The following is a 27,930-nucleotide window of genomic DNA, read 5'->3' as shown; positions in this document are numbered from 1 at the left end:
TTGTTTGGTGAATATTTTGGTAATTTAAAACAGCAGGCTACCTGTGGTACGAAGTTGCTATGGTTGCAATAAATGTTATGGATCACATCTGAAAATCATCTAAATATTTTTCAATCTTTACCCTACCCCCATGGAAAGTATTTATCCCTTAGAAAGATCACAGTTTACCAAGATGGCGGACGATTTGGAACCGATTGACTTTTATTATTGTTTTTATTACCAATAACTTTAGTATTATTTGCAAACTTCTGGAATTTGTTAATAATGGATGCAAGAATACAGGCCATAATGGCAAAATACGACAAACCAGAGGAAGAAGAAAAGAAACAAGAGCAAATCAAACAGCCGCCAAAAACCTTGGAGGATTGGATTGAGAATCGTTCCCTTGGATTGAGAGACTGGCCTGACCCTTTGGATGATAACGGGGACTTAATATTCACACCAGAAGCTGTAGGGCTTGGGGGTTTGCAGGAAATTATGTCGGACTTAGAGCAACATGCCCGTATCCTTTTTCGCGTCTTTCATTAATTTACTCCCGACGTAAGCTTACTTAATGATGAAAATCCATCATCGGAAATCAATCAATTAATCAATAGCAATCGATGGAAGTTCGTTAATTAGTATCAATTGGTATTGGCAAATCGATGAGCACCAATCGAAAGTCACACGAAGATCGTCAGCCAATCACATCGGTTGATATCGATTTACATCGATAACTTGCAGAGACCACAGGGGGAGGATTTTGTTGCACGTGTGTAGCCGTGTTTGAGAGGTGCTGGATGTAGCTCTTTAGCCCGGTCTTTAGACATACACCAATATGTATGAAGGCTTCACAGTTACGGTCCCAGTATAAGGTTCAAACATTTTGTTTGGTAGTCAGGGATCTCAAAGGAATCTTTCGGGTGGGTGAAAAATGTCTGAATTTGGGGGTATACTGATTGTAGCTTAGCATTTTTTGTGGCTATGGAATTTAAGAGATGACAAGTTTCTCACATTTTACCAGGGCATTTAATTTTTCTGACGGAGAAAAAGGGAAAATATGTTTGCACTAGGCAACCCCTGAAAGATCACGGCTTGTGAAGGGGCTTTTGACGATAAATTACAGCTGCAGTCTACAGGGTTTTTTTATAAGAAGGTACTTTCTTATCAACAGGATATGTCAGTATGCATGGGCATCTTGGGATTCCATTAACGCTGCTCAAAACTATTTTTTTTAATAGTAACATTTCACAACTACCATTTTCTGCAACCTAGGTTTATCCAAATGTTCACTCGAACTGGATCTTAATTTTGCTCTCGTAATCTTGCCGCACCCAAACTTGCATATTTGAAACGCAGCATCACCAATACCAGTTTTATGTTTTTACTGATAGCAAAACTCTTTACATAATGCAAAAGCTGTGCCAAGACACCAACACATCATATAACGTAATATATTTTATTCACATTCCCATATAACATTAATGGTATTGCATATAGGTATTGCAACAAACAGACAACTATGATAAAATAATAACAGGTTTATACGGATTAACAAATGATCACGCTTCAAGGACGTCTTCAGCCTAGCAATTTTTCGTTGACATATCAAGCCACCCTAAGCCCTATAAACAAGGATAAATCAATAACAATTGATCATAAATCAATATCAATCGATAAAAGGTCAAGAATACCTTTTATTGATTGGTCATCGATTTTCAATAACAATCAATTGATTTTTATTGATTGCTAATGATTGGTATCGATTGCGATTGATTATCTGTTTTATCGATTAAGTACGTCGGGTTTACTTAATCGCTAGCTAGCGCTGTACTATTTAAGTTATATCTCTGTTGCAAAAATTTGCGTTCTACAATTCTATAAAATTATGCATTTTGAAGAGAAATTTTGAACGGATAACTTGTTTAGTTTTAGCCAGTCAGTCCCTCAATTCAAACAGTAGTCCATCAGACAGTCATCAAGACAGTTAATAAGACATAAGTCAGTTTGGTCAGTCAACCAATCAGTCACAAAGTCAATCAATCAATCAACAAGTCAGTTAATCAGTCAGCAAGTCAATCAATCAATCTTTCAACAAGTCAATCAATCAGCAAGTCAATCAATTAATCAGAAAGTCAGTCAATCAATCACCCAGTCATTCAGTTAGTCAGCAAATCACCCAGTCAGCCAGCCTATGAGTCGGTTGGTCATTCAGTCACTATCCTGGTGGGAAGTCAGTCAGTCAGTCAATAACATTACCAAAAGAATGTTTAATTCCTTGATGTCAAATGTAAAGCACTTGATATTGGACTGATTGATGATGTAGGTCGACAAGTTGCTGAGCTTGAGAAAAAGCTGGAGTTTTACAAGTCAGAGATTCTGTCTGAAAGGCCAAAAGCTGACACTGATTTGACGCCATCAGTGATGGCACTTAGTCCAACAAGTATCAGAGGTACTGTACTGTGGGTGGCATCTTGCAATGCAGGCCCGTACCCAGGGGGGGGGGTGCAGGGGGTGCAAGCGAACCCCCCACAACGGCCGAAGGTCCACTATTGGTTTTCAATTGACGTGCTATTTGTAGACAAAACTATAAAGCATATGCTAGGTCACTCTGGTATGTCATCAATCCATTAGTCAGACCTTTTTCGTAGCCAAATCCAACAACAAATGTCCCTTGGAGATGCAAAGGTTTGTTCTTTCAGGGGTGGTCAGAAAAATTAGGTCCACTTTTCGGTTTTCGCACCCTCCCAAGAAAAATCCTTGGGTACAGGCCTGCAAAATTTTACAAGATGCCAATATCTTGCAACAAATTGAGTACTTTTCATATTGATCATGATTTTTTTTTATAATAATTTTATGTTATAATGCCCATTTATAGCTCTAAGCATGGACCATCCTGAAGAAGTAATCAACAAGAAAGAAAAGCCAAAACAGAAGGTATCTCCATTAACATTCACAAAAGTGTATACAGTAAGACTGGGGTATGGAGTTCTGTCATTTATATTTTATGCTGTCTTTAATTATAACTATGTATTCCACTACATATAAATAAGTGACAGGGCTTCTGGAATTACGCGCTTGTGTGGAAGCTCATAATTTGGCTTTTTCCGCGTAATCCGCGTAATTTGGCTAAATTTTGAAAGACAAAACATTTAATTTCACAGCTGATGTGTTTTTTTAAGGTTCTTACCTCTATTTCTCGTAAAAAAGAGAGATATTCTTCGTAAGAGTGCGATATTTTGAACTGAATTTCGAAAACAAATAAAATGACTAGGCCTTCTTTGCTAAATCGCGAAGGCATAGGACTAATAATAAAATACCTTTTTTAATTGGCTGGTGGCTAGGAGTCAATGAAAACTTGCCTAAGATATTTTCACGCAAAAAAATAACCTTTTCAAGGTATTTCGTGCTTTCCTTCGGTACAAAATGTATTTTGCGCGTAACAGTTGATATTCCGTGTAATATAGCGCGTAATTCAGTAAAAAATCCCGCAAAATTTTGATTTTTAAAGAAAAATGTATTGCAGAATCCTGCTTAATTTAGCGCGTAATGATTGATTTTCCGCGTAATTTAGCACGTAATTGAGCAAAGAATCCCGTGTAATTTGGAGATTTTCCCGCGTAATTCCAGAAGCCCTGAAGTGACCAGCTGTTTGTTTATTTTTCCTCAGTTTGGATTCTCAGATGAGAAGTCAAGCATTATGAAGAGTGTCCAGGTATTTTAAATATCTAGTATTGTACATAAAAATACCTCTAAAACAGTGGCACAGTGAATTTATGGAGAAATTTGGCTCAAACATGTTTGCCTTAAAATCGTCCCTTTAATGAAAATTGCTGAAGTTTGAGAACAAGAAAAACACAAGAATTTTGGCACAGCCGGGTTTACCAGATCAAGAGCGGAGTGTCAGATCTCTATCTGCAATCATGACTAGGTGTCACAGTTCCTTAGCAGTGTGAGCAAAGGATAACACTATCTGTTTTATATACAGTATCTCAGTTTTTCAGTTTTCTTATGTTTAGTACACTACATATCCTGGGTTCTTTGCTAATGAGATGACTCCTCTTCCTGGTCAACTGGAATCCCCTCAGCTACTCAACAGGGTTACCAAGGCACAGAGCTTCAATGTAAGTCCCATAATGCATTATTGTTGATCATCGTTTTAAGAGTAAGTAAAACATTACAAACACTGTATACAAGCTATTCACCCTGCCTTTACCTGGGATAGTGAATGGATGCTGAATTATGATGGTTCAGATACGCAGTGCTGATTCAAAACAACTGATTTGACTTTGACCTAAAGCTATTTTCAGGTACAAACATACATAAGGGACAGCACATCCAAATATACATAGGACTAATTCCTAAATTACAAGTTATTTCCTAATCAACTATCTTAATGTTTGCCAATTGTGAGAGACCAGAACTAATCCCCTTATAGGTAGTAGGATCACACGCTTGGTACAGTAACTGACAACTTTTGTTTTAAATTTAATCATTTAAATAATGGCATCCGGTTTACTGTGTACACTTGGCTATTTGCATCTCAATTATGTTATATCATATATTTACCATCTTTGTGTCAGCCTGCCTTCAAAAAGATTTGGAAAAAGCTGTTCCTTTCAGAAGCATCAGTTGCTGTATTACAGGTATTTGGTTAAGTACATATCCTTTCAACTTCAACATCTACAGCTGGCTGCACTGTAACCATTTTTAGTAAAGGAAGTGATGATAAGGAAGTGAAAACCAAAAAAGCTTATGTTCATGTGAAAATCACACAAACCTAAGTCAAAGTAAGTGATGGCACAAAAGAAAGAAAAATGATCTGTTCAAATTTTTTCACTTCTTTTCTGCTTACTGTGCATCTCCCTCATCATGATTTTTGCATTTGTGTGAGACATTTTTTGTCTCCACTTTAGTTTCATTTCCTTTCCTTGGTAAAAATAGTCCTTTAAGTAAGGTAATTTTGTGAATTTTTCAGTCAGTTAAGGTATGGAGTTGTGTATTTTTTTAACTCTAATACTTTGTTGGCAGTCACAAACACACTTTCTTACAGTTTTCAGTACATGTTGACGTGATATTGGTTTGTCTTCCAGGATGCCTTTTGGTGGTTCTTTCTTGACAAGTTCCAGGTAAGGTAGCTGTTGTATGGAGGCTTATCCTCCTGTGTTTTGACGGGGTTATCACTTCTCTTTTCAAGTGTTTAGCCTAGATTTACTGAGGAAGGCTTGTGCAAGCAGTTTATATGCAAAAACCTGGTGATACTTCAATTTTCAAATATAATTCTTGACTCAAGTAAAGTAAGATTTGCAGAAAAAGGCTGGTTTCCCTGACATGGCAGGGACTGTCATTCTTTTAAGAAAAAATAAACAAACTAGATTGGATATATTTTCTTTTTCTCACAGAAAGGAGACAAAAATGCCCAAGATGGCCTGTTTAGTAGAATCGCAGACAGCTTTGTAGCACTATTTTTCAGTGTCCCTGGTGACTACAAAGACAACTTTTTTAAGGTGAGGGATCATACTTTAACCACCCTTTGGGTATAGTATATATATGCATTCACTGCGCAAGGATTGCTGGCTAGACGCTGGCGAGGCATTTGCCGCTGGCGATGAGACCTTGGCCGTTGGTAATGCTGGGCTTATTAGCATCGTTTCCATAGCAAAAATACCTTGCTCCCAAATAATGCTGTCATTTCAAAGAGAAGAAACCTTACCGCTTCTATAAACAAAGATAACGTCACAAATTTATGGTCGCGTAATCGATATATGACTTAAATGTATCATGCAGAATACAAGCCCGCTACCAGGGCCGTAGCAGGGGGTGGGGCACTGGGGGCATGTGCCCCCAATATTTTCAAAAATTATATGGAAATGACCAGTAGGGCCGTTGCTGTGCCCTCCCCCCTAATATTTCTCTATTGTGCCCCCCAACCATCCTACCTTGCTACATGGTCTTATATAAGTTCTTATGGCCTCGCCTGCTACTGCAGCTTAGCTGAAATAGTTTGCGTTATCTAATTTATGGTAATTTCTCTTTGTTTGTTGTATTCAGTACTACCCAGACTGCCTTGCTCAGGCTCTATACGCTTCATACTGTGACGTGTTTCCGCGCTCCTACAATCTCTTTGACGACGACTTCAAAACGGACTTGATGAATGGTGTCTATGAATGGATTACCGGTATGTCAGTAGTATAGTAGGTACGGAATGAAGCCATTTTTCAGTGATAAGACAAGCATGTGGGCATTTGATTGCTGGTATATGTGAATGAATTATCGGTATTATATTGATTGATTAGTATCTGCTCCTTCATTCGTGTATTTTTTGAGTAAATGAACCGTTATATTTCAATTGTAATGGTATTCCGGTATTTCTTTTTAGGTACCAGACCTCCTCCGCGCTCATGGCAGAAGTGGCATTTCAAGATGCTTGAGCCCGCAAACATTCGTGAGTTACAGGACGACCGCACAGAATCACTAAAAGGTAATTCGTGTGTTTCATCACTAAACGGTAGTTCGTGTGTTTTTTCCTACAAACCAAGATATATCCCGCTCTACACCTATGTATTGAGCACTGTTATATGAACGCCTGCACTCACGCATTATATATATATTATATTATATATATATATATATATATATATATAATGCGTGAGTGCAGGCGTTCAAGTGCACCTATGTATTGAGCACTGTTATATGAACGCCTGCACTCACGCATTATATATATATTATATATATATTATATATATATATATATATATATATATATAATGCGTGAGTGCAGGCGTTCAAGTGCTCAATACATAGGTGTAGAGCGGGATATATCTTGGTTTGTAGGAAAAAACACACGAACTACCGTTTCATCTCTACAAGCCTGTTTCGTGGTTGCCCACTCATCAGGAGATTTATCTCCTATATATATATATATACATATTACTACACTATTCCTACATTTATATATAAATATGTAAATCCCGAACCAGCCTTTTTCCCGAAATGTTGTCCTATCCGAGAAATATATATATATATAGGTACCCTTTGTTTAGCTGTCAAAATCTGATGGAAAGACAAAAGGTATATATCTATATATATTTCGCGGATATTTTTTCAACAGTTTTCATAGCGATGTTTTTGTGCAGCTAGTCGTTCGATTTGGATGCTGCGCTAGGGTCTGCAGTTACTCTCCCCCACCCCCACCCCTACTATTCCTTCGCATTTTCCAGCAATGTTTCATAACCATGTTCTCGGTTTGCTCTTACAGCCAATATGTCGTTTGACCTCGATGCAACGCTAGAGGCAGCAGCGGCAGTTGCTCCGAAGTCCGTACAACGTCCTGGAAAAAGGGCGACTCTCGCCGTTCCATGGTCTGCGTCTAAACCAGGCTTTGCTTATTTGAGAGAGGTGAGGACGCTCTTAAGGCTTTGTCCACACCAAGGATACTGAATTTCATGAAACGAAGCCTAATGTCGGATTCTTTGTGGTGGTAAAAGAGGCCCCAGACCTCGCTTTTCAAGGCCCCAGACCTCGATCTTCAAGCCCAGGAAACCCCCCAGGGTCTAGGCTGTGTACACAATGTTTGACGGAGTAGCAAAATAATGCTGGGAAAGAGACATCAGTCACGAAAACGCAATTCGATGCATGGAACACTGTTATCAGATTGACTGTTTATTGGTTTCTTTGCCAATCAATGAAAACATTTATGTTTTGAAGGTCAAATACCGTAAAACCTCCTCGATGGATTCACCCATTCACCCGCCTTTCTAGCATCCCCCCCCTTCTCTTCAGGCCCCTCCTTCCCGCTCTTAAGGAGTATAAAGCACACAGAGAATATTAGAAGGGGGTCCTCAGTTAGTCCAAGGTCGCCTCCCTTTCTCACTAACAACCTAGCATTTGATTAGCTAGTCGTATTTACAGGCTTAATCAGTCCCACGACAATAAACTCTTTTCCCTTCAGTCCCACGAGATCGGCCCTGGTCCAGAGTTCGAGCGTGTGAACTTCAACATCTTGGGACGCAGCCCGCTTATCTCCCATTACCTGCGAATCAAGAAGCTGGCCGGTCCTGAGCAGGGTCCGGTCAAGTCCGTGGGCCGGACAGAGTGCGTCAAGCTACAAGCACCGGCACCTACCTATCAGGAGGTCATACGAGAATCCCAGAGAACAGCCAAGACTCTCAGTAATAACTTCCAAAGGTAAGATATCTCTGTAAGTCAAGCTCATTTGTAGTACATTCACCATCCCCGGGGACCTAAGTGCGGCTTGTATACTTTGTAGATTGGAAATGCTAAACGCAAGTTCGGGGGCCACAAGATCACATTGAATCATGAAAAACAGGCCGTCATATTAATTATTGTTTCCGAATAATCTATTTCCAAAATATTGATTAAATCAAGCAAAAATACTTTTTAATCAAATATGGTGATGCAACTATGAGTGTTTAGACGCCGATCTTTTCATCATGTACCGTTCGAAATGTAAATACATGCGCATGAGCGTAGTCGACTGTTTTATCTGTAGTCGACTGGTTTATTTGCATGCATTTACATTTTGAACGGCACATGAAACAAAACACTTTAGACTACTACAATCTTGGATGGTTATGTTGAGCCTTCATTGCGAATAGACAGTTGTATTTGGTTTAAAGAATGGATGACATTCTATGACAATATAAATAAGGGAAAGTGAAGTGGGACTTTTCCAACTTTCTTTGCTAGAAAATGTATTTGTGATAGTGTTACACTGTCTATACTAGCTAGACGCGTTCAAAAGTCTCTCAGTGGGAGTATAACTACCATACACGGCCATGGTAATTTTTTTAATGTTTTATTTCAGAATTTTAGATTCTTCGACGCAAGAAAGTGTCAAGATACAGAAACAAAAGCGAACTGCGCTCCGTAAACTAGAGAAGTATGCTATACAAATCCTTGCCAGCATCTGAAGTCACATAACTACCTTTGGTTTGCATTAATGTTAAGGCCATGCTACATGAAACAATTTTTCGTGCAGCTTAATGCAATGATGACTAATAATAGAAAATGCGAGGTGCAGAAACAAATACACAGGACAATTTTCTCGCAATGGCTTAGTCACGCAGCCGTCAAGGACGACGACGACGGCTAGGACAATGCGATCGAAAAATATGTTTTCGCGTGTGGCGATCAATCATGATTTAATTGCAATGAAATAAGCAAAACATTATAGTCAGAAACAGATAAAATAAACTAGAGACATTATTTCTACAGTAGCGAACGTAGTTAGTGGAGTTTACAGTGCAAACGTCCGCGTCCTCAACCGTGAAATTGGGACATTTCACGTCGTGGTTTGGTGGAAAACGGCTAAAATGTACGAGACAGAACGCATTTTCTTGTGCTGCTATTGAATTCTGAATCAAATCCCATTGTTTTCTGCCGTCGTCGTCCACGTTACCGTCGTTGCTTAAGGTCCCTATTAAAGTAGCTACCTAACTTTTTTTACCTAACTTTCCGTTATCCATGTGTGTGAGTCGCAGGACTGAATAAAAGGCCGAAACGATGGAATATTTTGCAACTCTATTTTGGTTTTACATTTCAATCGCATGTGAATTGCTATCACATGTTCTGGTATTCTTCGAGTGCGCGCGTTCAAATGAATCAATTAGTTTTGTTTCGAAAAAGTATAAAATGAGTTTTTCCAGTATGATAACCTTGCTTCGTGGATTTGCGGAAAGGGTGCGTCCATTATCAAGCTTGCCCGCGGGGCAGCTCATATCCAAGATGGCGACCTTATTTGCCGGAAACCTTTAGATACAACGCCATTCGCCGGCTAATGTGTTTAGGGTCGGTTCGTATCGTAAATATCATGACCTGGGCCCTGGTTAGGTCTCTATATTTTAATCCCAGGCTAAAGTATGTTGTCTTATTTTGTTTTGTTTTTCTAAGGTTGAAAAAGGATTTGGTTCTGAAAAACCAGGATATCAAAATCATCAGTGAAAGGCTGCTTGATTTAATGGTAAGTGCACGATTATTAAACTCCCAGGTAGCCCACCTGTGGGTGTTTGATTTTTGTTCATGCCAGAAAAACACCGAGTACGCTATCCTGGCCACCATTTTGAAACATACGGACGTGGAGGAGTGGGGCGACAGGGTAAGGCGCGACGGTATGTTTCAAAATGGCGACCAGTAGCGAACTCCGGGGTTTTCTCGCCTAAACCCAACGCCTACAGGTAGGCTAACTGACAGAACGGAGACTCAATCATGGACCATTTGACCTGCACGAGGGTTGGTCTGTCGTCGTTGTGAGCGATGGAAGGAGGCTGGGTTTTTTTCTCATAAATAGGGGGGTTTCGCTTATTTCACACTAAGAAGCTGATTCTACAACAAATAGTTGTTTATGTTTGTTTACGCTTAGCAGATTATAGGGAGGTCAGATAGTAATGTTATAACAGAAACAAAGAGTTTGTTTGTAGTGGAGGGGGAGGGGCACTTTGTGCTTTTGTGAACAATGTATAGAGAGTAGATGCTCCACTTTGGTTGTAGACTCAGCCTGATTATGCAAGCGCTGGCTACGCCACGAGTGCACTCCTTGAGCTTCCATCCGATGACGAGGCTTGACAAGTCGTCAATGTAAGATACTTATCTAAACAAAAAACTTTTTTTGTAAAATAAAGTTGTATATATGTGTATTTTATTTGATACTGAATTAATTGTGTACATCAAGTCCAAGATTTTTTGGAATTATCAATTGAAATTTGAAAAATAAGATTAAAATATTCTCGTCCAATTGTACTTCTTGAAGTGTCCCAATAACAAATGAAAAACAGATGCATGCTCCAGGTTGTTCCGCCAAGTCCCTTCGTTTTTCTGTGTCGATAAAGCAATACCATGTGTTCTTTCCAACAATGCTGCTATTGTTGTGTTTTCGTATTACACTTCTCGTGATAGTGTAACTATCTTCTTAACAAATGCATATTGTCTTGTGCTCAGTGCGCGGAGACTATCACAGAGTTTGTTGGTTATTTGTTATTTGACTATAAAAGAGTTATAACATGAGTAAATATTATTATTATAAGGTTTGTCGCTAGGTAACAATGGAAATTATGTGCATTTAAAGCGTGTCTTGGAATAAATGATGTTGGGGAAGTTGATAATGGAGCCAAAGATGGTTGGTGATGATGATGTTGATGGTGATGACAATACTGTTGTTGATGAAGAAGTGATTATAAAATTAATGTTGTTATGGTTATGAAGATGGTGATCTTAAAGATATAGAGTGCGATGGTCCTTAGCCCTTATCAATAACCGGAAGAGTTATGTTTTGGACTCCACGTGACCTCGGTCGTTAGCTCGGCAGTCCCAGGCTTCCCCGGCACTCTCGGCGCTACAGTTCGTACAGTAAAGTTTTCCATCCCGCTTGCAATCCTTAAATTCGCACGTACAGCTTCCATGGTATTTCTCTCGGGATGTCTCAGAATAATCCACACCTTTGGAAGAAACATACACCCCAGTAACCCGAACGAATTGAGCAAAGTAGTCGCGCAGGCAATAACTGCCTCATACGGCCATCCCTCTAAAGTGAACGCAACCGGGTAGTAAGCTAACCAGGAGAGCAACAAGATGTACATGGAGAAACTGATGTAGCGGGCCTCGTTGAAGTTCTCCGGCAGGTTTCGTCCGCGAAAGGCATAGTAGATACAGAACAGAGACAAAGAGGTGAGGTAGAGCAGCATTAGAAGAAGCAAGACTTGCCCTATGATGGAGATGTAAGAGCGGCAGAGGAGGAAGATGGACACGCCTGGTTTGATGTCCTTGTAAACGTGTGGGTTATCAAGCACAAGCCAAATAATCGCTAGGATAATTTCCACCATGTTGATCATGAACACTGTCGCGACTTGCCGTGTAGGGTGCATCACGTAGAATTTTATGCAGCGCCCGATGTTGGAGTTCGCCTCGAAGAGCTCCACAATTCTCATGGTCTTGAGCAAGAGTGTGGACACACACGTGGTATAGACTATGTAGCGCCAGGGTTCTATAATTGGGCACAGGGCGCTGTTTGGACGTACGAGGTCGAATAATGCGAGAGTGAAGCACAGTAGGATCCCGACAAGAAGGAGAAAGCTCAGTTCTCGATTAGATGCCTTCACGATAGGTGTATGCCGATATTTGATGAACACGAACAATGTGAAGAACGTGGCGAGGAACCCTATTATTGTGATAATTAGAAAGGTTATCACAGAGGGGCTCATCCACGACTGGTTGATGATCGGTAGGTCCACGCAGAACTCTCGGTCCTTGTCCGACTTTTGGTGGATGGGACACGTCGTACAGTTTCCTGCCCCGCTGATGGAGTTGGCGAAGCCGTCTGCGCACTGGATGCATTCCCAGCAGCATCTAACCGTCTTGGTTTGCCAAGTGCCTACGGGACACTTATCGTTGCAGACAGACCGTGGTAACTCCCCATCTTTCCATTGGATCAGACTTGAGTCTATATCTAGCCCTTCGTGAATAGTGTTTCTCCACGTCCCGATAATCACCTAAATTGAATATCATTGTCATTTTGGTAGCTATAATAAAATTTATAACTCCTTGGCACAAAATTTAGCATGTTCCCTTCTTGCCCGAACTCCCCCCCCCCCTCCCCTACTTGCCCTTATCTCCACTTCTTGCACTTTTACTATCCACTTCCTGTTCTACTCACCTTTTCAGTAGATGTACCATCCTCGAACGTCTTGAATGATACGACTTCGTACAATGCATTTACGGGGTCACCATTCTTGTCAAACCGGACTTGACCGGTTAAACCTTTGAAATCAACTTGTCTGAGGTACTTTGTGACTTCAATTGGGTTTACATACGGGATCTTCTGTGGACAGTCTGATCCGTTACATTTGAAGATTGCATCTAACGCATGTGCAGCTGCATAAAAGGCGTCTTCTTGGTACGTCACGAAACCACTCTTGAGCCTCTCATAGAGTGGTTTGGTTATCTTTACTTGCGGCCCACATGGCTCAAACCCCTTTGCCCCGCGTGCAGTGCAGTGAAATATCTCTTGCCAGACAAACTCCCACCATACATTCGTACTGTTGACGCTAAGAGAAGGCGTAACTGCCATCATGTGATTAGCGAAGTTAGGATCTTCCCATAGCTTGGGTTGGATTCCAAAATAATGATCATAAGGGCTGAGATATTCACTGAAGAACCCTTTCGCTTTGTACGTAGCGAGAGCCTCGCTGAGAATCCACGTACGATGGGTCAGACCCTGTTTCTTCGCCTCCTTAAGAAAGTTCTTCCCAAGAGTCTCGGTTGTCCAAAGTACGATGACCTTAATGTTCTTTTTACTCGCGAGTGTTGAGATCACGACTCCAAGCTTTTTCTCAAAGCCTGACCTCGGGAGAAACTCTGTCGCTGCGATACAGAAAGACTTCCGGTCATACGACTCCTGTTCCAGTGCCCTTATTCCGTACCGTCCATAAGAATGGTCAACAACAACAGCTCCTATGTAGGACCAGTTAAACCTCTCAATTAAATCCGCCATGGCCTTCGCTTGATATATATCAGGAGGGATGGTCCGAAAGAAGTTACTGTAGAGTTTTCCACTCAACTCGTCGCTAGTCGCAGAAGAGCTAATCATCGGTATGGCTTCCACCCGAAGTAACCCCGCCAAAGGCAATGCAGTGCCTGAGTCACTTGGTCCAATAAGGGCTGCGATAGGTTTGGCATTCCTGGGGGCGTGGTCTCTGTCTGTTGCCATACTAATGCGCACGTGCGTGTGATTCAAGCCCGGCACAGAGATTGAAAAGTCGTAGGCGTGCTGCATTGCCAATGCCGGACTGTCGCAGTAATCCCGTATATCGTAGCCGAGTTTGATCCCCGGTAGGAGTGCAGGGTCTTCGTTGATTTTGTCGATGACGTAAATGACGCTTTCTGCTCGGCTTATCCCTGCTTCGAAGAACTTCCCGCATTTGTCGTACGACTCCTTCTCGCGAACGCTTATAAGACAGCCTAGGATGACGTCACCATCCTGGTAGAGACGCGTTGGAAGGTGCGCATGTGCAGTAATATCCCACATGGGGCAGATTAGAAAGAAGATCAACAAGCATCTCATGGTGATATCATTCAGGTACCTGCAAAAAACGGTTGCATTAAAAAAGCTATGCTATTATATAAGATGTAGTTTTGAAAATTTTAGCTTTGAAACACATGTGATGAGTATTATTGGCAAACAAAATTTTAAATCTCAGTTTTGCAAAGGGTGTGTGTGTCCGAAAGCCATAAAAACTGCAAATGTACGCTTTCTAGGAAATGGAAATGCTTGTTTCTTTTTTTTTTCTGTTGTTTTTATTTATTTACTTTTTTTGCCACTGCAGTTAATCTAGCTTACCACGCAAGGTTACATAAGTGAAAATTCTTAGAGTTTAGATAATCCGAGAGAGCAGACTTCCTTGTCTAAAGGTCTAGTAAGTCATTTTGTGAACTTCGGCTCGAAAGCCAATTTTCTAAATGATCATTGCGGATGCCAAAATTTCCATTACCATTTGCTACCACCTTTCAAGAATGACGACAATTTAAAATCAGCTTAGAAAGTAGTGGTAAAGAAAGAAAATTTATGAATAAGAACTTTTTCAATCGTGACAAACATTAGGAAACATGGTGTTCACAAGGGCTCCTCGCCACATAATTTACTATTAATGTTTTTCAACAATTCTTATATAGCTTTTAAAGTAAGGTCCACGATGCCTAGAAAACAAGACGAAACGGCGTCGAAATAGTAAATTAGCGTGTTTATAGCCAATTCGTTTTTGCACGACCTCCGAGAATAGCGCGTCAATCAAACCAAACAATCAAAACCAGACAAACCGCCCCATAGCTTCTGTCTGACTACGCGCTATTCCCAAAAGAGACAAGGATTTTGGATTCGCCGTGGTCGCGCAACAACGAATTTTTCTGTAATCGACGTGTTTTTCTTTCATGAAAAAAACCTCTTGGAAATTGTTGATTAGTGTGTAGCTGGTATTATTAGGATAGATGAGTTGGAACCGATAATGGGTAAGGAAGTGAGCAGACAACAGATTGATAGATTTTTTTCTTAAAAAAAAGTAATTTATTTGTTGTTTTGCCGCCACTATCAGCGTATTGCTGAAGATTCAAAGCGGAAAACCGAGAGAAAATTTGACTTGTCACGCTATATAAAGGAATCACTTCTGTTATTCATCAAGAAAAGTAAAATAATAATAACAACAACAACAATAATAATAGTAGTAATAATAATTATAATAATGATAATCAGGATAAAAAAATAATCTCAATAAATATAATGATAATGAATCAACATATTATCGTTATCATCAGTTTTAAATTCTCTGAGTGACTCTTTAACTAGCACGGAAATGCAACCAAATAATTTAGTACTGAATTAAATGTTATTGGTTTTGTTTGCATTTTCTTTCTCATAAACTCATATTAACATCAACGTGTTGTTCTTGTTTCTCCTTGGCACAAAACTCCATCTTTATTTTCTCCAAGTAATAATATAGGCCTAAAAATGTCGTCAAAAGTGCTTGAAAAAAGAAATTTTGGCTGTTTTGTCGCCACTATAAAAAAAAGCATTGCAGAAATATAAGCTTATAAATTTATGCTTGTAATTCCTCAAACATTCGAAGAAATGGGAATTTCTCTAAAATTATTCTCTGTTTGATGATAATAATGATTTTAGCAGCTATCGTTACTCACCTCTGCCATTCTCCATTTGACAGAAGAGAGAAATGCAGTTAAACAGTAAGCCAACGTTTTTCGTCTCTTTCGTACGCCTAGTCTAAAACGACTAATTTGCAAAGTTTTAAGCAACTAAAGAGTAGATTTCGTACACATGTCCAGTTTAAGCCTGAGGGAATTATCGATTTGTCATAATAAAAGCGCCACAAATCAATTGAAAAGTACATGTGGTCAAAATTTTTGCTAATTGGAATTGCAAACAATAATTTTGGTAAGAAAATAACCCAAATTACAAAATAGCTTTAACAAAAAAAAATTGAGATTCGAAGTTAGAATTTTTATTAAAGATTGTTTTAAGGTATTTCTTTAAGACGGAAACTCTACAGTTATTGCCGAAAAAGGTCAAAGCAAAAATTCCAGGCTTCTTGCTAAAATTGTATGACAAAAATGAAAATTATCACAATTATTCCCGCCAAAGAATACACACTTCAGGCAAACCTTCCCTAGCGATGGTGAAGGTAGCTTAATACTTTTCCGAAAAAGTAGGTAACTTTCTATGCAAAAAGCTCCTTTTTAGGAAAAGGCCAAGCAAAAATAAACTGTGCTCTAACCATTTAAGTTAGTCCACGAAAATAATCAAGAAGGATATGGCGCACAAATTATAACCCAAACAAAAGCCGACAATTATGTTATTGGTTATTAAATAGAACTCGAAAAACATCTGTTTTAAAGTGCCAAAAAATATTGACCTCTAATTCCCGCAAAAGTAATGTTTTCCACCAATATTTCCTTAGAAGAACGCCCTTTTCCAAGTAATAAAAAAAAATCCCTTTTTTTGCGAGTTGCATTTCCTATTATTTACCTTCTCTCTAGAGGCAGAGTATGGGGTTCTTTTTCCGTAAGGGAAGTTTAATCTTCGTCTCCTCAAACTTGTGCATAGTGGCGAGCTCAATAAGCTTACAAAAAATGAGTGATAAAACAATATGGATATCCTTTATTATTTCTAATAATTTGAAGTTTTCAAAAAGGTAATGAGTTTTGATTATAATCAAGGGATGTGAGGTGACTAAACAAAACTTCGTGGGGCGCCAAGAGATGAAATTCTATAATTTAACAAAAGTCGCCGTAGGCAGAGTAAACTAGTGGAAAAATATTCTGGGATATCCTTCCTAAAATATCATATGCAAACAAAAGCATTCGGGCATCTTGCTCTAGCTAAAAGGTGCGCGTATATGTTAAGAAGATCAAATTTCCGATAATTAAGGCTTTATGAAATACAATTAAAAACGGAAGCCGGTATGAATGTTATCAAGATAATGGAATGGCAAACATGAGGAGTCTAGGGTACCTCGACTTGCAAAAATAAGAAATCCCTTCAAACTAAGAGATCATTACGAAAAAGGCTATATTAGATTTGGAATGTCGACTTTCACTTAAACTGTATGGGCGAGTAGTGAAAGAGCAGTGATGAATAATGAATAGTGTATAAACATTTATTCACCATTTTCGTAAACATCGCTAGCCACAGAGAGCTAAGTGAATGCATTTTTCGTAACCAAATTTTAGAGCCAACAGTCGTTTGTGGTCTCTGCACAAAACTGGTCAATTTTGAAAGACCGCATTTGTTTGACCTCAATATCATTTTTGATAGCCTATCGACAAACGAACTCTTTTGGATTTGTGATATAAACGCTTTTCTTACTAAAAGTGCTCTAAGATTAGAGAGTTTTTTTTATCAGTACACGAGAGAAGAAAACATAATTTACTGTCGAATCCGTTGTACGCGACGCCGCATTTTCAAAACATCGATTTGTTTTTGCCTTTTGGGATTTTCTGTTCCGCCAGTCAAATTATTATAAGCCAATCATAAACATGAAGCCTAGTGCAGTTGCCTGGCTTTCTGTCGCGACACTGTCTGGTTTTCGCAGGGTTTTCGTCCAGAGGATAGCCAGGGAAGTGCACAAAGCGAGACTCTGTTTGGCTCAGAATGGTTTTACTGACGGAACAGAAAACCAAAACAAATCGAGTTTTGAAAACGCGTGTCGCGATACAACGGATTCGAAAGTAAAGATTATAGGTTCTGGGAATATCGTTAGATTAAATATTTTGTTCTTTGGTAGGTGTGTGTTTACTTTTGGTGTAAAAAACCGGAACGCCCTAAAGTGTATGTATGGACAGGAGCAAAAAATAGCAAATCTCAAATTGTAAGGTTGTTTTATCATATATTTGTTTGATTTTTGCCTAAAGGATCCTTGTACAATATTAAACAAAATCAACTTTAGAACCTTTTGGTAGATAATTCGTCCTTGAGCTATTGAAAATTGTAAGACCCTTGATATGTCTGAAATTGGCCAATTTGGGCAAAAATTACTACTTTGTCATGATTTATGACAACTTTGCTCAATCATACAGCTGTCGTACGCATTTCCAATTTCATCTCATAAATGGGATGTTTTTCTCATGATAACTGTATAGAAAATATTCGATCCTTCCATAATCCTTCTCCCCGAGAAATAACAAACTTCACCCTTATATTGTACCTAGCCTCTTTCGCAGGCGTATCTGAACGTTAGAAAACCCGAGAGTAAAAAAAAAAAGATTAGCTAATATAATATATAAAGTAAAGTATTATTCACTAGTCTCGTTCTGCATGGAGACAAGGCGCGTATCTTAGGGAAGGGCGTTGGGGCTTCGACCGCCAAAAAGTGATGATTCTTTATTGAAGAATCTGGGAGCTTATCTCATCTCCAATCAGGAAATCCAGGCAATGCGATTGGAAACGATACACGTGTAGGCAAATAATAATAATAAAAAATTGTAAAATGGCCTCTGAAAACTCGATTTTTACTCCCGAGGTCTTCACACTTCACACTAAAACACACTTCACACTAAAACACACTTCACACTAAAACGGCATTTTATTTGTCATTTTATCTAGAATCAATGACTTTACGGAAACTCGGCTTCAAACTCCCTGTGTTTTGACAATTCCCCGCCATAATGATTTTGCAAAGCGCGCGAGAATTTCAAGTTTATCGTCTGTGGAGGATTTAAAGCGAAAGAATACATTTCTAATTCTACGATGAATTCGAGTGGAGAACGACGTATCAATTTGGACTAAATTATTTTACAAAATTGTTGGTCAAAACTCAGAGAATGTCTTCTTTGGGGGTTCTGTATTTCTGGAGGATTAAAAGCGTGTGAAAATACAAAATAGAGTTTATTGAATGATCCTAAGCGAAACCTCGCCTCGTGCAACCCTAAGGCCGTAAGGTAAACAAAGTTGGAAAATCTATTGAGGAAAAAAATATATATGTCATTTGCCAGCTGAGGGTCGGTCCGTATCGTGAAATACCGTGACCTCGGCCTTGAAAATACTGACCTCGTTCACGGTATCCCACGATACGGACCTCCCAGCTGTTAAATAACATATATATATTGATACAGATCATAAAATACAGAATAAATTGAATTATGAGTGTTGCAAGACCTACACAGGCATGGTAATCTACAGGTCATATTTTTTTCAATGAAGAAGATAAAGGTGTGCCGACGATCATCTTGTCTCCCTCGCAGCGGTTCTTGACTCGTCCCGCTCGGCGCGCTTGAGTGACAGCTACTGGGGCTTAAGCACCGCCTAGTGTGACGAGTCCAGAACGGCTGCGAAGGAAATTCCCATCGCTGTAAATTATCGGCGAATTAGATGGTCCACCGAGTGCTTTCGGGGAGACCGACTTCTGACATCTGGGAGAGTTTTTTTATCAAAATGTGTAGCAAATGCTGGGATGAGTCAAATGAAGAGAGATGAAATGATAAAATAATGAATGTCCTGTGTTACTTGCCTTTTCCCTACTCAGTGGCGGACAGGGGATGGTTTCGTGGGTTCAATAGAACACCCCTTGTTTAACGTACAAAATAATGCTTGTCTTTAGGAGAACGTGGAAGACCTTGGTGTGATATCAAATCACAATCTGGAACTGCCACTGTTTCTACCGCGCCACAGACTAGAATCGGGGGATTTGAGAAAAGACCAATGAAACGCACTTTTTACCAAACTCACTTCATATCCCGCGTAGGCGCCGGTTATTAAAAGTGCTTTTAAAGAGACTCCTAATCGCCTTGTAACATCTACGCCTTTCGAGAACCTTTCAACTGTTTCCCAATACATCATATATACAGAGAAAAGTCTTACCTTTTTCGGCGTGGGCGAAAATTAGGAAATCACTATCACTTTATCTATATCATTATATCGCAATGGAACCGCATTTAGTGTTTAGGTAGTAAGGGATCTTTGGGGGAGGAGTAGTGACCTTGAACTTAAAGGGACTTATGAACTTATTCAACTGAGATTATCAAAGTGACCAATACTTCCCTCTCACAAAAAAACAAAACAAAAATAGAAACGTGATCATAAGTAAAGCGCAGATCACCTCAGTATCTCTTTTTTACCAAAACCACACTCTAAGGGGTTCCAGCAAGGTTCTGATCATTGCGATTCTGTTGTTTGTTTTATTCTTTTAAAAAAAGCCACCCCGTCAAGTTTCTAAGAGATTTGGTTTCGATGATCAAACGTCACTGAAAAAAAAACAAATTTAAATTGCTTTATAGACGAGTAGAGCGTCACTGCCTTGATATACTAAGTAAAAATTGCAAAGAAAACTGGACGACAAAAAAGGGAAAAGCTGGCAAAAATGTCGTGGTCCGCAACAAGAGCTCAAATGATAGCTGCTAAAATGATAATCGAGCAAAGTATATAAAATTTGAGAAGAATAAAAAGCTTAAGATAAAAGTAAAGACAAATGTTGGCCAATTATTGACCGGTAAGGTACTTGGTAGATACTAGTAATGCAAGGCCTAAATGCCTAAATGCTTTTTCAAGCTCTTATGCTAATATCTCATTTATAAAAACCCGTCAAATACTTACTTATCTCTTGAAATCTATATCTTAATTGCTCTAGTTATTGGTTTGACTTGTCATATAAAAAAATTGTCAATCCTAGATGTAAGGTGATAGAAGGAAAACCGACCCCCAGAGAAATATCCATTACAAAATAGTACAGAGCACAAATAAATTGTTTTCTCTTCTAACTTCAACCCCTCAGCATTAAAGGTGTAAGTTACTATTGATTTTGATTAAATGTCATACTATTGCTAATACGTAAAAATGGTGCATAACAACCCAAAGGTTCCCTGAAAGAATTCAACACGCACGCTACAACGCTTTCACAATGATTTGTCTAATTATCTTTGATCATGTAATTTTTCACGTTGTGGATTAAAAAGTAAAATATCTTGCGTTTATGCTCGTTTTAACCCAACTGTGTATACACCGTTAATTCACTTAAGAAGAAAGTATATGTTTCATATAAAGATGGTCAACTTATAATGGTTTACGTGCAGAAGATTATACTAAACAATTCAAGGAAGGTTCTTCACAAAAGAGCACGATGTTGAATAATCAGTTTCATATTCATTACCAAAATATCCTCTTAAAAAATGCAAGAGAAAGGCTTATTTACTCGTGTAGTAATCAACCAAAGGGGTTTGTCACGAAAACTTATAACAGATAAAGTTAATTGCCCTACATTTTTGACAATATAATATTGTTGTCAACATGCTGAAACCACAATGATTAAACATACAACTGAAAAAAAGTGGGTAATTTTACCTCTGCAGTTTCCTTTCTGTTTTTTTTTTTTTTAACCGACGGTTAAAACGTTAACAGTCGTACTCTGCGTGCTGGAAATATAAGCCCCTTATCGATTCCCTGTGACCTAGAGTTTTGCTCAAAGGGATCAATTTTCCTTTCTTTCATCGAGCAATGACGCTTTCGTAACAAGGGGTGGATATGATATACGCCTTTGACCGGAAGTTATAATCAGAATGCGAATTGAGCCTGCCGGTATTCAACCGAAGCTCTATCCGCATGGGAGTGGTTATCCGCTCGTCCTCTACGACGAGTCGTAGTGCTACAGGCGCGCGCTGTAATCTGGGTATCATCTCATGGCACCCGGGGTAACCACTTATTGCACCATCTGCTACGTCTCACACACAGGAATCACCCTTCAATTTACATTTTACCCAAGAATCCTCATATCGTAACCCGCAGTGGCTCATGGGTAACTGGCTGACACTAGTATTATCCTAGTCTCTGAGAGCCGTAAACATTGAGAGGTACATAAACTAGAATGTTAAAGGTTTCTAAACCTGTGTTTTATTTTATTTTATTTTATTTCATTTTATTTTATTTTATTTTATTTTATTTTATTTTATTTTATTTTATTTTATTTTATTTTATTTTAGCGAGCGAGAGCAACACTAATTTCGCTTCGCTAGCGATTTGGGCTTCCTGTGTAACAAGCCGTCGCCATCTTGGAAGCACGAAAACTCCCCAACAAAAAATGTCCCCTCCCCCAAGAAACAATGCTAATTCATGCCTTTCGGAGTGTGTCAATTCATGATAAACAACTAAAAGAAGCGGATAAATTGATAAAGCGGATATTTAAACTAGTCGGTCGCCTTTTAAGGGCAAACAGCCCAAATGCCATTGCCTAATAACTGTAAACAGGTAAAGGCTTTGTTTACAAATTTATTTTCAAACTGCAAACATGCTGTAGCATTCTTTAAATAGAAAGAAGATGTCTGAAACATATTGTCTCCATATGTTCAATTTTGAAATATTGAATTGTGTAACATGCTTTTTGGATTTACTTTAGGATTTAGGATCACCAATTTTTTAGTGTAAAAGTCGATGAGTGATATCTCACTCCAATAAAAACTAGCTGTTATGATCAGGGGTATTTCTCTGCACTGTCTTAATGTATCACAAGTGGAAAATTTTGCTATTGGGAGATGTACTGGAACATAGAATACTGCAGTGTACTGCAGAAGCTATCACGAGGGAGAAGCAGTATAAATTCTGTATAGTACACTTACATGATTAGTAACCATTTCAATAGCTATTTTATGGCCACCACTAAATTGAAAGTGAGACATACAATGCCTCCAATAAAATATTATTTTTTTTAATATAATACTAGTAGCAATTTATTTTTGTTCCTTTACAAATTTATAAACAGATAAAACAGAGAAACACGATGAAACAAATGGTTTGTGCTCAGCCAATTTTGTGGCATCAAAGAAAAGGGAGTCTTGTATTATTGCTTATGGGAAATGTGTCAACTGCCCCGGGCAAATCTATAAGTGTATGGATTTTACCTTTGCCTGGTTTGCTAGGCTTTCCTGGGTTGCTAGGGCTGTTTGGAAATGAAATTGAATGACCAGCCAATCTTTCAGCTTGAGCACTTCAATTCTCTTTGCTGGAATGCTACTTTTCTGAAGCGAACTCAAGCGAACTCAAGCGAATTTTAATTTGAATAGATTTGAACACCTGCTAAGGCGGTTTGGTCCGGCATGCCAGACGAACTTGCGCACTTGGTTCAATTTTAAGAAAATGACTAGATTGTTTGTTATAGGGCTTTTGCGACAATAGAACACTAATTCAACTTTATGAACTAAGAAGGATGTTACGAGGTTACAGGTTTTTTTAGAACCACACAAAGAGTAGTGCCCAGCACTCACCGAATGATTGCCCTCAGATAAAAAAAAAACTTTTATACACATAAAATTGATAAATCCCATGTTCGCAATAATTCTCGCCAATAACTACTTTCCCTTAAGGCAAATTATTATTCTAGAGTGTTCTCTATTTTACCCTCAGAAATTAAAGCTAACAATATATAGATAACGATTAATAGTCATTTAATTTCAGACAGGTTTATTATCTACAAAGCCAAAACTACTTGGTGTCATTAAACCTGTGGTAGCGTTGATGGTTTTCTAATTAGTTTTAACTTTTATTCATTTTAAACACATTTACGGAAACATTTAGCCTAAGATTTAAGAATTTTAGCAGTTTTTCTTTGTTATAACAGTGGTTCCCCTACAGTATGATTTTGTTATTCGACTTTTGACAAAAGGGATCATTTTGTCCGACCTAGGGGAGCTCGTACAGAACTTCTTTGGCCAAAATTCTAATATATGCTTGAAGAGAATTATACTTCATAGTCGGAGCAAAGTTCAAGAGCATTCGCATTAAATGAAACCAGGAAAAACTTTCCGGTATTAGCCTTGTAGAAGGCGTTATTAAGATTAGAAAGCCATAATAAAAGCGGTTTCTCCTTTTCATAGCAGTTCACTGTTGTTTGCAGAACCTCCTAGTTTTTGGCTTTATTCTACCAAAACTCCAAGAGCTTTGTTGATCTAAAAACGGTTTCTGTATATTTTCTTATGGCACTGTTAGTATCGGTTAGTTAATGATCAGCTGTGCTGTTGCATATCGGTTCTATTGTCTCCCTCAAACAGGTGCATAATTTGTATTCAGAATATTTAAAAACAATTTAAGTAAAAGCTTTTCTTACATTCAATTCCAAAGTTTAGAATTTTTTTGCTTAGAAAGTTTATTTGTTTGTCTGGAATGTGCGCACATTCTTTATTTCCTTTTTTCAACTGAAAAATCAAAAGGAAAGCGTTTAAGGGAAAACTATTGTACGTCTAACTAAAAATGCGATTATTGTAAAGAAGTCATGCATCAATTTAGAGGGAAACTACACCTAAATCCTCAAGTAACGAAAAGACAAAGCATTATGATCGATTTGTCTCCAGATTTTGACGCAGCTCAACAAAGTAAATGCCTTAAATATCTAGCAAAATATTGTAAACGATTTAATAATGGTTATTCCGTGGCTTTTCCACTCAGAAGCCTCTCAAGATTGATTGCCACTTTGTGAAAAGCAAGGAAACCATTGATTACAATTTTGCGTTATATTTTTCCTTACCTGCTTCTCAGGAAAATCCTGAGCTCCCGCTTGCAAAGAACATCATGGGAAATTTGAAATTTAAATGGCTCTCAATGCAATTATAGCTTTTTGGCATTTTTTTTAACGCTAAAGAAACTAATGTGCTTTAATAATTTATGTTACTATTTCACTCGTGACAAAACAAGTACTTACACTATACGTAGATTCAAATGTTCTCTAATATACGGTTCTTGATAAAGTTTTTGTTATGGCCTTCTTCCTTAATCATTATTTTTCAGTTTGTTGACTAGAAAGGGGCGTAGTGTTTCAAACCTTGTATGAAACCTGTTTAAAGGTGTGAAAGCAAATAGATAGCTTTTAAAATGATATCTAGCCAAGGAACTGGTCTTCCAAATAGAATGAGTTTTCACTCGATGTCTCGGCGGGAGAACAACAGCGGGTGATGCAGTTAGGAAACAGAAATTTGTTGGTCCAAGGAAATTACTTATTAAATAAAATAAGAAAAATCAGCTTTGCGAGGATAAAGCTTTATCTAAAACACAAATTAGACTTAAAATTATTCAGATAGTTCTTTGCAGGCGCCGAAACATTGCTTAACATTAAAACGGGAAAAAGACAGTATTAACTTTGTTAAGGGAGACAATGGCGATGGAAGACTTCATCATTCGATTGTGAGATTATCATTTTGCTGTGCGGTAGCTTGACTTGAGTCAAGTCAACTAGTTCGAAAAAATATCATTAAAAAGCAGAAATAAAGCACCACAGTTGTGGGAGGTAAAAAAACTCCCGAATCATTTCTTTCCTTGAGATCTATCAGGGAATAAATAGATATATTATATATGGTGTACCTCAAGGATTTACTAAAGCTGTTTTATTCGAAGGATCTTCCCAGCAACTTTGCACAGCTGTTTTAATGCTTGTCATGGAGAAGTACAGTTACAGTGAACTCAATACAGCCACCATAAAAACAATAACAATAAGCTTACTCAATAGCTTTACTTATTTATTTCTAAATTCTTTTATTGCAGAAAATGTGTTTTGTTTGTTGACGGTTTTTAGAGAAAATGTTTTATGATTTTTCAACCCGTCCAGTTATTTCAACCATTTATAGAAACATTAATTAACATTGCTTGTTCCCGTTCTACTGCACACAGGCTAGTCTACAGTTGTTCCTTTGTAATTTTCATTTAAAGGATAATATAATCTTGGCTCGATAAATAAATTCCGCTATAACTTACGAAAGGAAACTTAAAATATAAAATAGTTAAATGTTTAATGTTTTAGGCTGTAAGAAAGACAGCTCAAAATAACAATTTCGTTTTTTGTATTACGAAATTACGTGCTCTTAAAAGCATTTTCCCGTAACAGTTTTTTTTTTTACATAAGAGGAAAGATGGAAAAGTAGATTTTTCAGTACATCTTGCATTACCTGAGATTCCTGCTCCACCGAAGGTCATCGCTTTCTCCTCTTTAAGGCTGAACTAGAAAACGTCAGCAAAGCCGCCTGAAGGACGAAGAATGAAGATTTCCTTCCTTAAAAACTATCAATACATCGCATTTAATAAGAACAAAACTCTGCAGCATACTCCTGAGTGAACAAAAACAAGAGGAAACCAATCCGCGTCGTCAATTTGATTTTGAGTCAGCCCACTTCAATCAGTCCATTCAAAAAAATTTTCAAACCACATTCGTCATCATGAAAACTAACGAAATTAAGGCCTTTATGAGTGATAGGCCTTTATTTGAATTAGAAAGCCGTGACTTAATGAAAGCCGTGACTTAATGCGAAAAATGGGAGAATATTAAGAAGGATATTAATTAAATGGAAAAGGTACTGGATTTTGCTATTTACTTTTCCTTAGGTCAGGTTCCTGTTTTTATTGAATAAGTAGGAATTTCTAATTCACGGAAGAAAAAGGGGGCAGTTTTATGAAAATAAATGGTATTAAACCACGCTGTTTAGCATTCTTTCTTTCTCAGTAGGCTTGTCAATTACAGATAAAAATTCTAGTTTCATTTAAAAAATGTCATTTGAATGTTAAGCGCGCTTAAATTATCTGATTGAAATTGAGGTTATCCATAAATGCACGGTGCCGGTCTTAAAATTTAAAAAAATTATGCACATCGGTCTTGTGATCATCTTAACCTATTGACACTTTAAACGGCCTTGAGAAGTACCCACAACCCCAAAAAATTCATAAATGCAAAATAAACACAACGAGATAAAGATACTCAGGCAAGGGATAGTGTAAGGGATAAACGGTCTTGAAGATATGTATCCATAAAAGGTGATAGCAACTACTTTTTAGCCAAATAGTTCTTTTACAAATTTCAAGTCGAACAAGTAAAAACAGCAAAATCAACCCTCTCAAAAAATGCTCAAAAAACAACACAAAGGAAAGAGATCAGTAAACACAGATCAAGACAAATAGATTACCTTTATTGCTTTATTCTGATCCTCCATTTCAATTTTCAATGGCCTCAAAACACAATGTCCACTCCTTGAAGGCTTCTGAAACAATCTTGCTGCCATTACAGATTGCAAAGCATTTTAAATATTTACAAAAACAAACAATCAGAAGATTAATTAATTATTTGAGCTGGTTTGAGGGATATCGATGTGCACCACGATCGTGCACCACGATCTCGAAGTCGGGTGCTAAAGATCTAAACAAACACCACAGGGTACCCGAGTCTGATTTTTGAAAGTCAAATCTGTCCTTAAATGACGCACCCTCTGACTCGCACTCCCTAACACATACCCCCTTACACGCACCCCCTGATACGCACCCTCTGACACACACCCCCTGACTTGCACCCATCTGACTCGCACCTCCTGACACGCATCCCTGACACGCACCCCTTTAAACGCCCCTCTGACACGCACCCTCTAGCACGCACACTATGACACGCAACCCCTGACACGCACCCTCTGACTCGCACCCCCAGACACGTACCCCCTTACAAGCCCCTCTGACACGCACCCTATGACACGCAACCAATGACATGCACCCTCCTACACGCACCCCCTGACGCGCACCCTCTGACTCGCACCCCCAGACACGCACCCCTTTACACGTCCCTCTGACACGCACCCTCTGGCACGCACATTATGACACGCAACCACTGACACGCATCCCCTTACATGACACGCATCCCCAGACACGCAAACCCTGATTCGCACCCTCTAACACGCCCACTATGACACGCACCCCCTTACACGCACCCCCTGACACGCCCCCTTGACACGCAACCTTTGACACGCACCCCCTTACACGCAACCCCTGACTCGCACCCCTTTACACACACCCTCTGACACGCACCCCCTGACACGCATTCCCTGACATGCTACCCCTGACTCGCAACCTCTGACACGCACCCATCCCTGTCGCTCTATCATAGCCGAAAGCCGAGGCCGAAAATAGAACCCAAAACGATTATTCAAGGGGGC

The 27,930-nt window shown here is 38.8% G+C and overlaps 2 protein-coding genes across 7 annotated transcripts; one reads left to right on the top strand and one right to left on the bottom strand.

Annotated features, from left to right (window-relative positions):
• Positions 1-152: 152 nt before the first annotated feature.
• LOC5518170 (protein FAM227B) lies at positions 153-10,732 on the top strand. The gene is made up of 15 exons (XM_001638141.3): positions 153-502; positions 2,276-2,431; positions 2,858-2,916; positions 3,650-3,694; positions 3,999-4,103; positions 4,563-4,625; positions 5,073-5,108; positions 5,382-5,486; positions 6,031-6,157; positions 6,359-6,460; positions 7,238-7,377; positions 7,931-8,166; positions 8,807-8,881; positions 9,892-9,961; positions 10,489-10,732. The coding sequence occupies exons 1-15, from the start codon at positions 265-267 to the stop codon at positions 10,561-10,563; spliced, it is 1,632 nt and encodes a 543-aa protein (XP_001638191.3). The 5' UTR covers positions 153-264; the 3' UTR covers positions 10,564-10,732.
• LOC5518217 (metabotropic glutamate receptor 3) lies at positions 10,615-26,187 on the bottom strand. 6 transcript variants are annotated; one of them, XM_048727837.1, is made up of 4 exons: positions 25,909-26,186; positions 24,498-24,550; positions 12,647-14,072; positions 10,615-12,482 (listed from the first exon to the last, which is right to left on the bottom strand). In XM_048727837.1, the coding sequence occupies exons 3-4, from the start codon at positions 14,051-14,053 to the stop codon at positions 11,244-11,246; spliced, it is 2,646 nt and encodes an 881-aa protein (XP_048583794.1). In that variant the 5' UTR covers positions 14,054-14,072; positions 24,498-24,550; positions 25,909-26,186; the 3' UTR covers positions 10,615-11,243. The 6 variants fall into 6 exon arrangements, with proteins under 6 accessions (XP_048583794.1, XP_032218626.1, XP_048583796.1 ...); XM_032362735.2 differs by lacking the exon at positions 24,498-24,550 and having other exon boundaries at positions 25,909-26,187; XM_048727839.1 differs by lacking the exons at positions 24,498-24,550; positions 25,909-26,186 and adding an exon at positions 22,879-23,000.
• Between the last annotated feature and the right edge of the window lie 1,743 nt (positions 26,188-27,930).

Source organism: Nematostella vectensis, chromosome 5 (genome assembly GCF_932526225.1).
Source record: "Nematostella vectensis chromosome 5, jaNemVect1.1, whole genome shotgun sequence".
In the NCBI taxonomy this organism is placed as follows: Eukaryota; Metazoa; Cnidaria; class Anthozoa; order Actiniaria; family Edwardsiidae; genus Nematostella; species Nematostella vectensis.
Note: the sequence above shows the minus strand (reverse complement) of the source record. Positions and strands in the feature narration are given on the sequence as shown.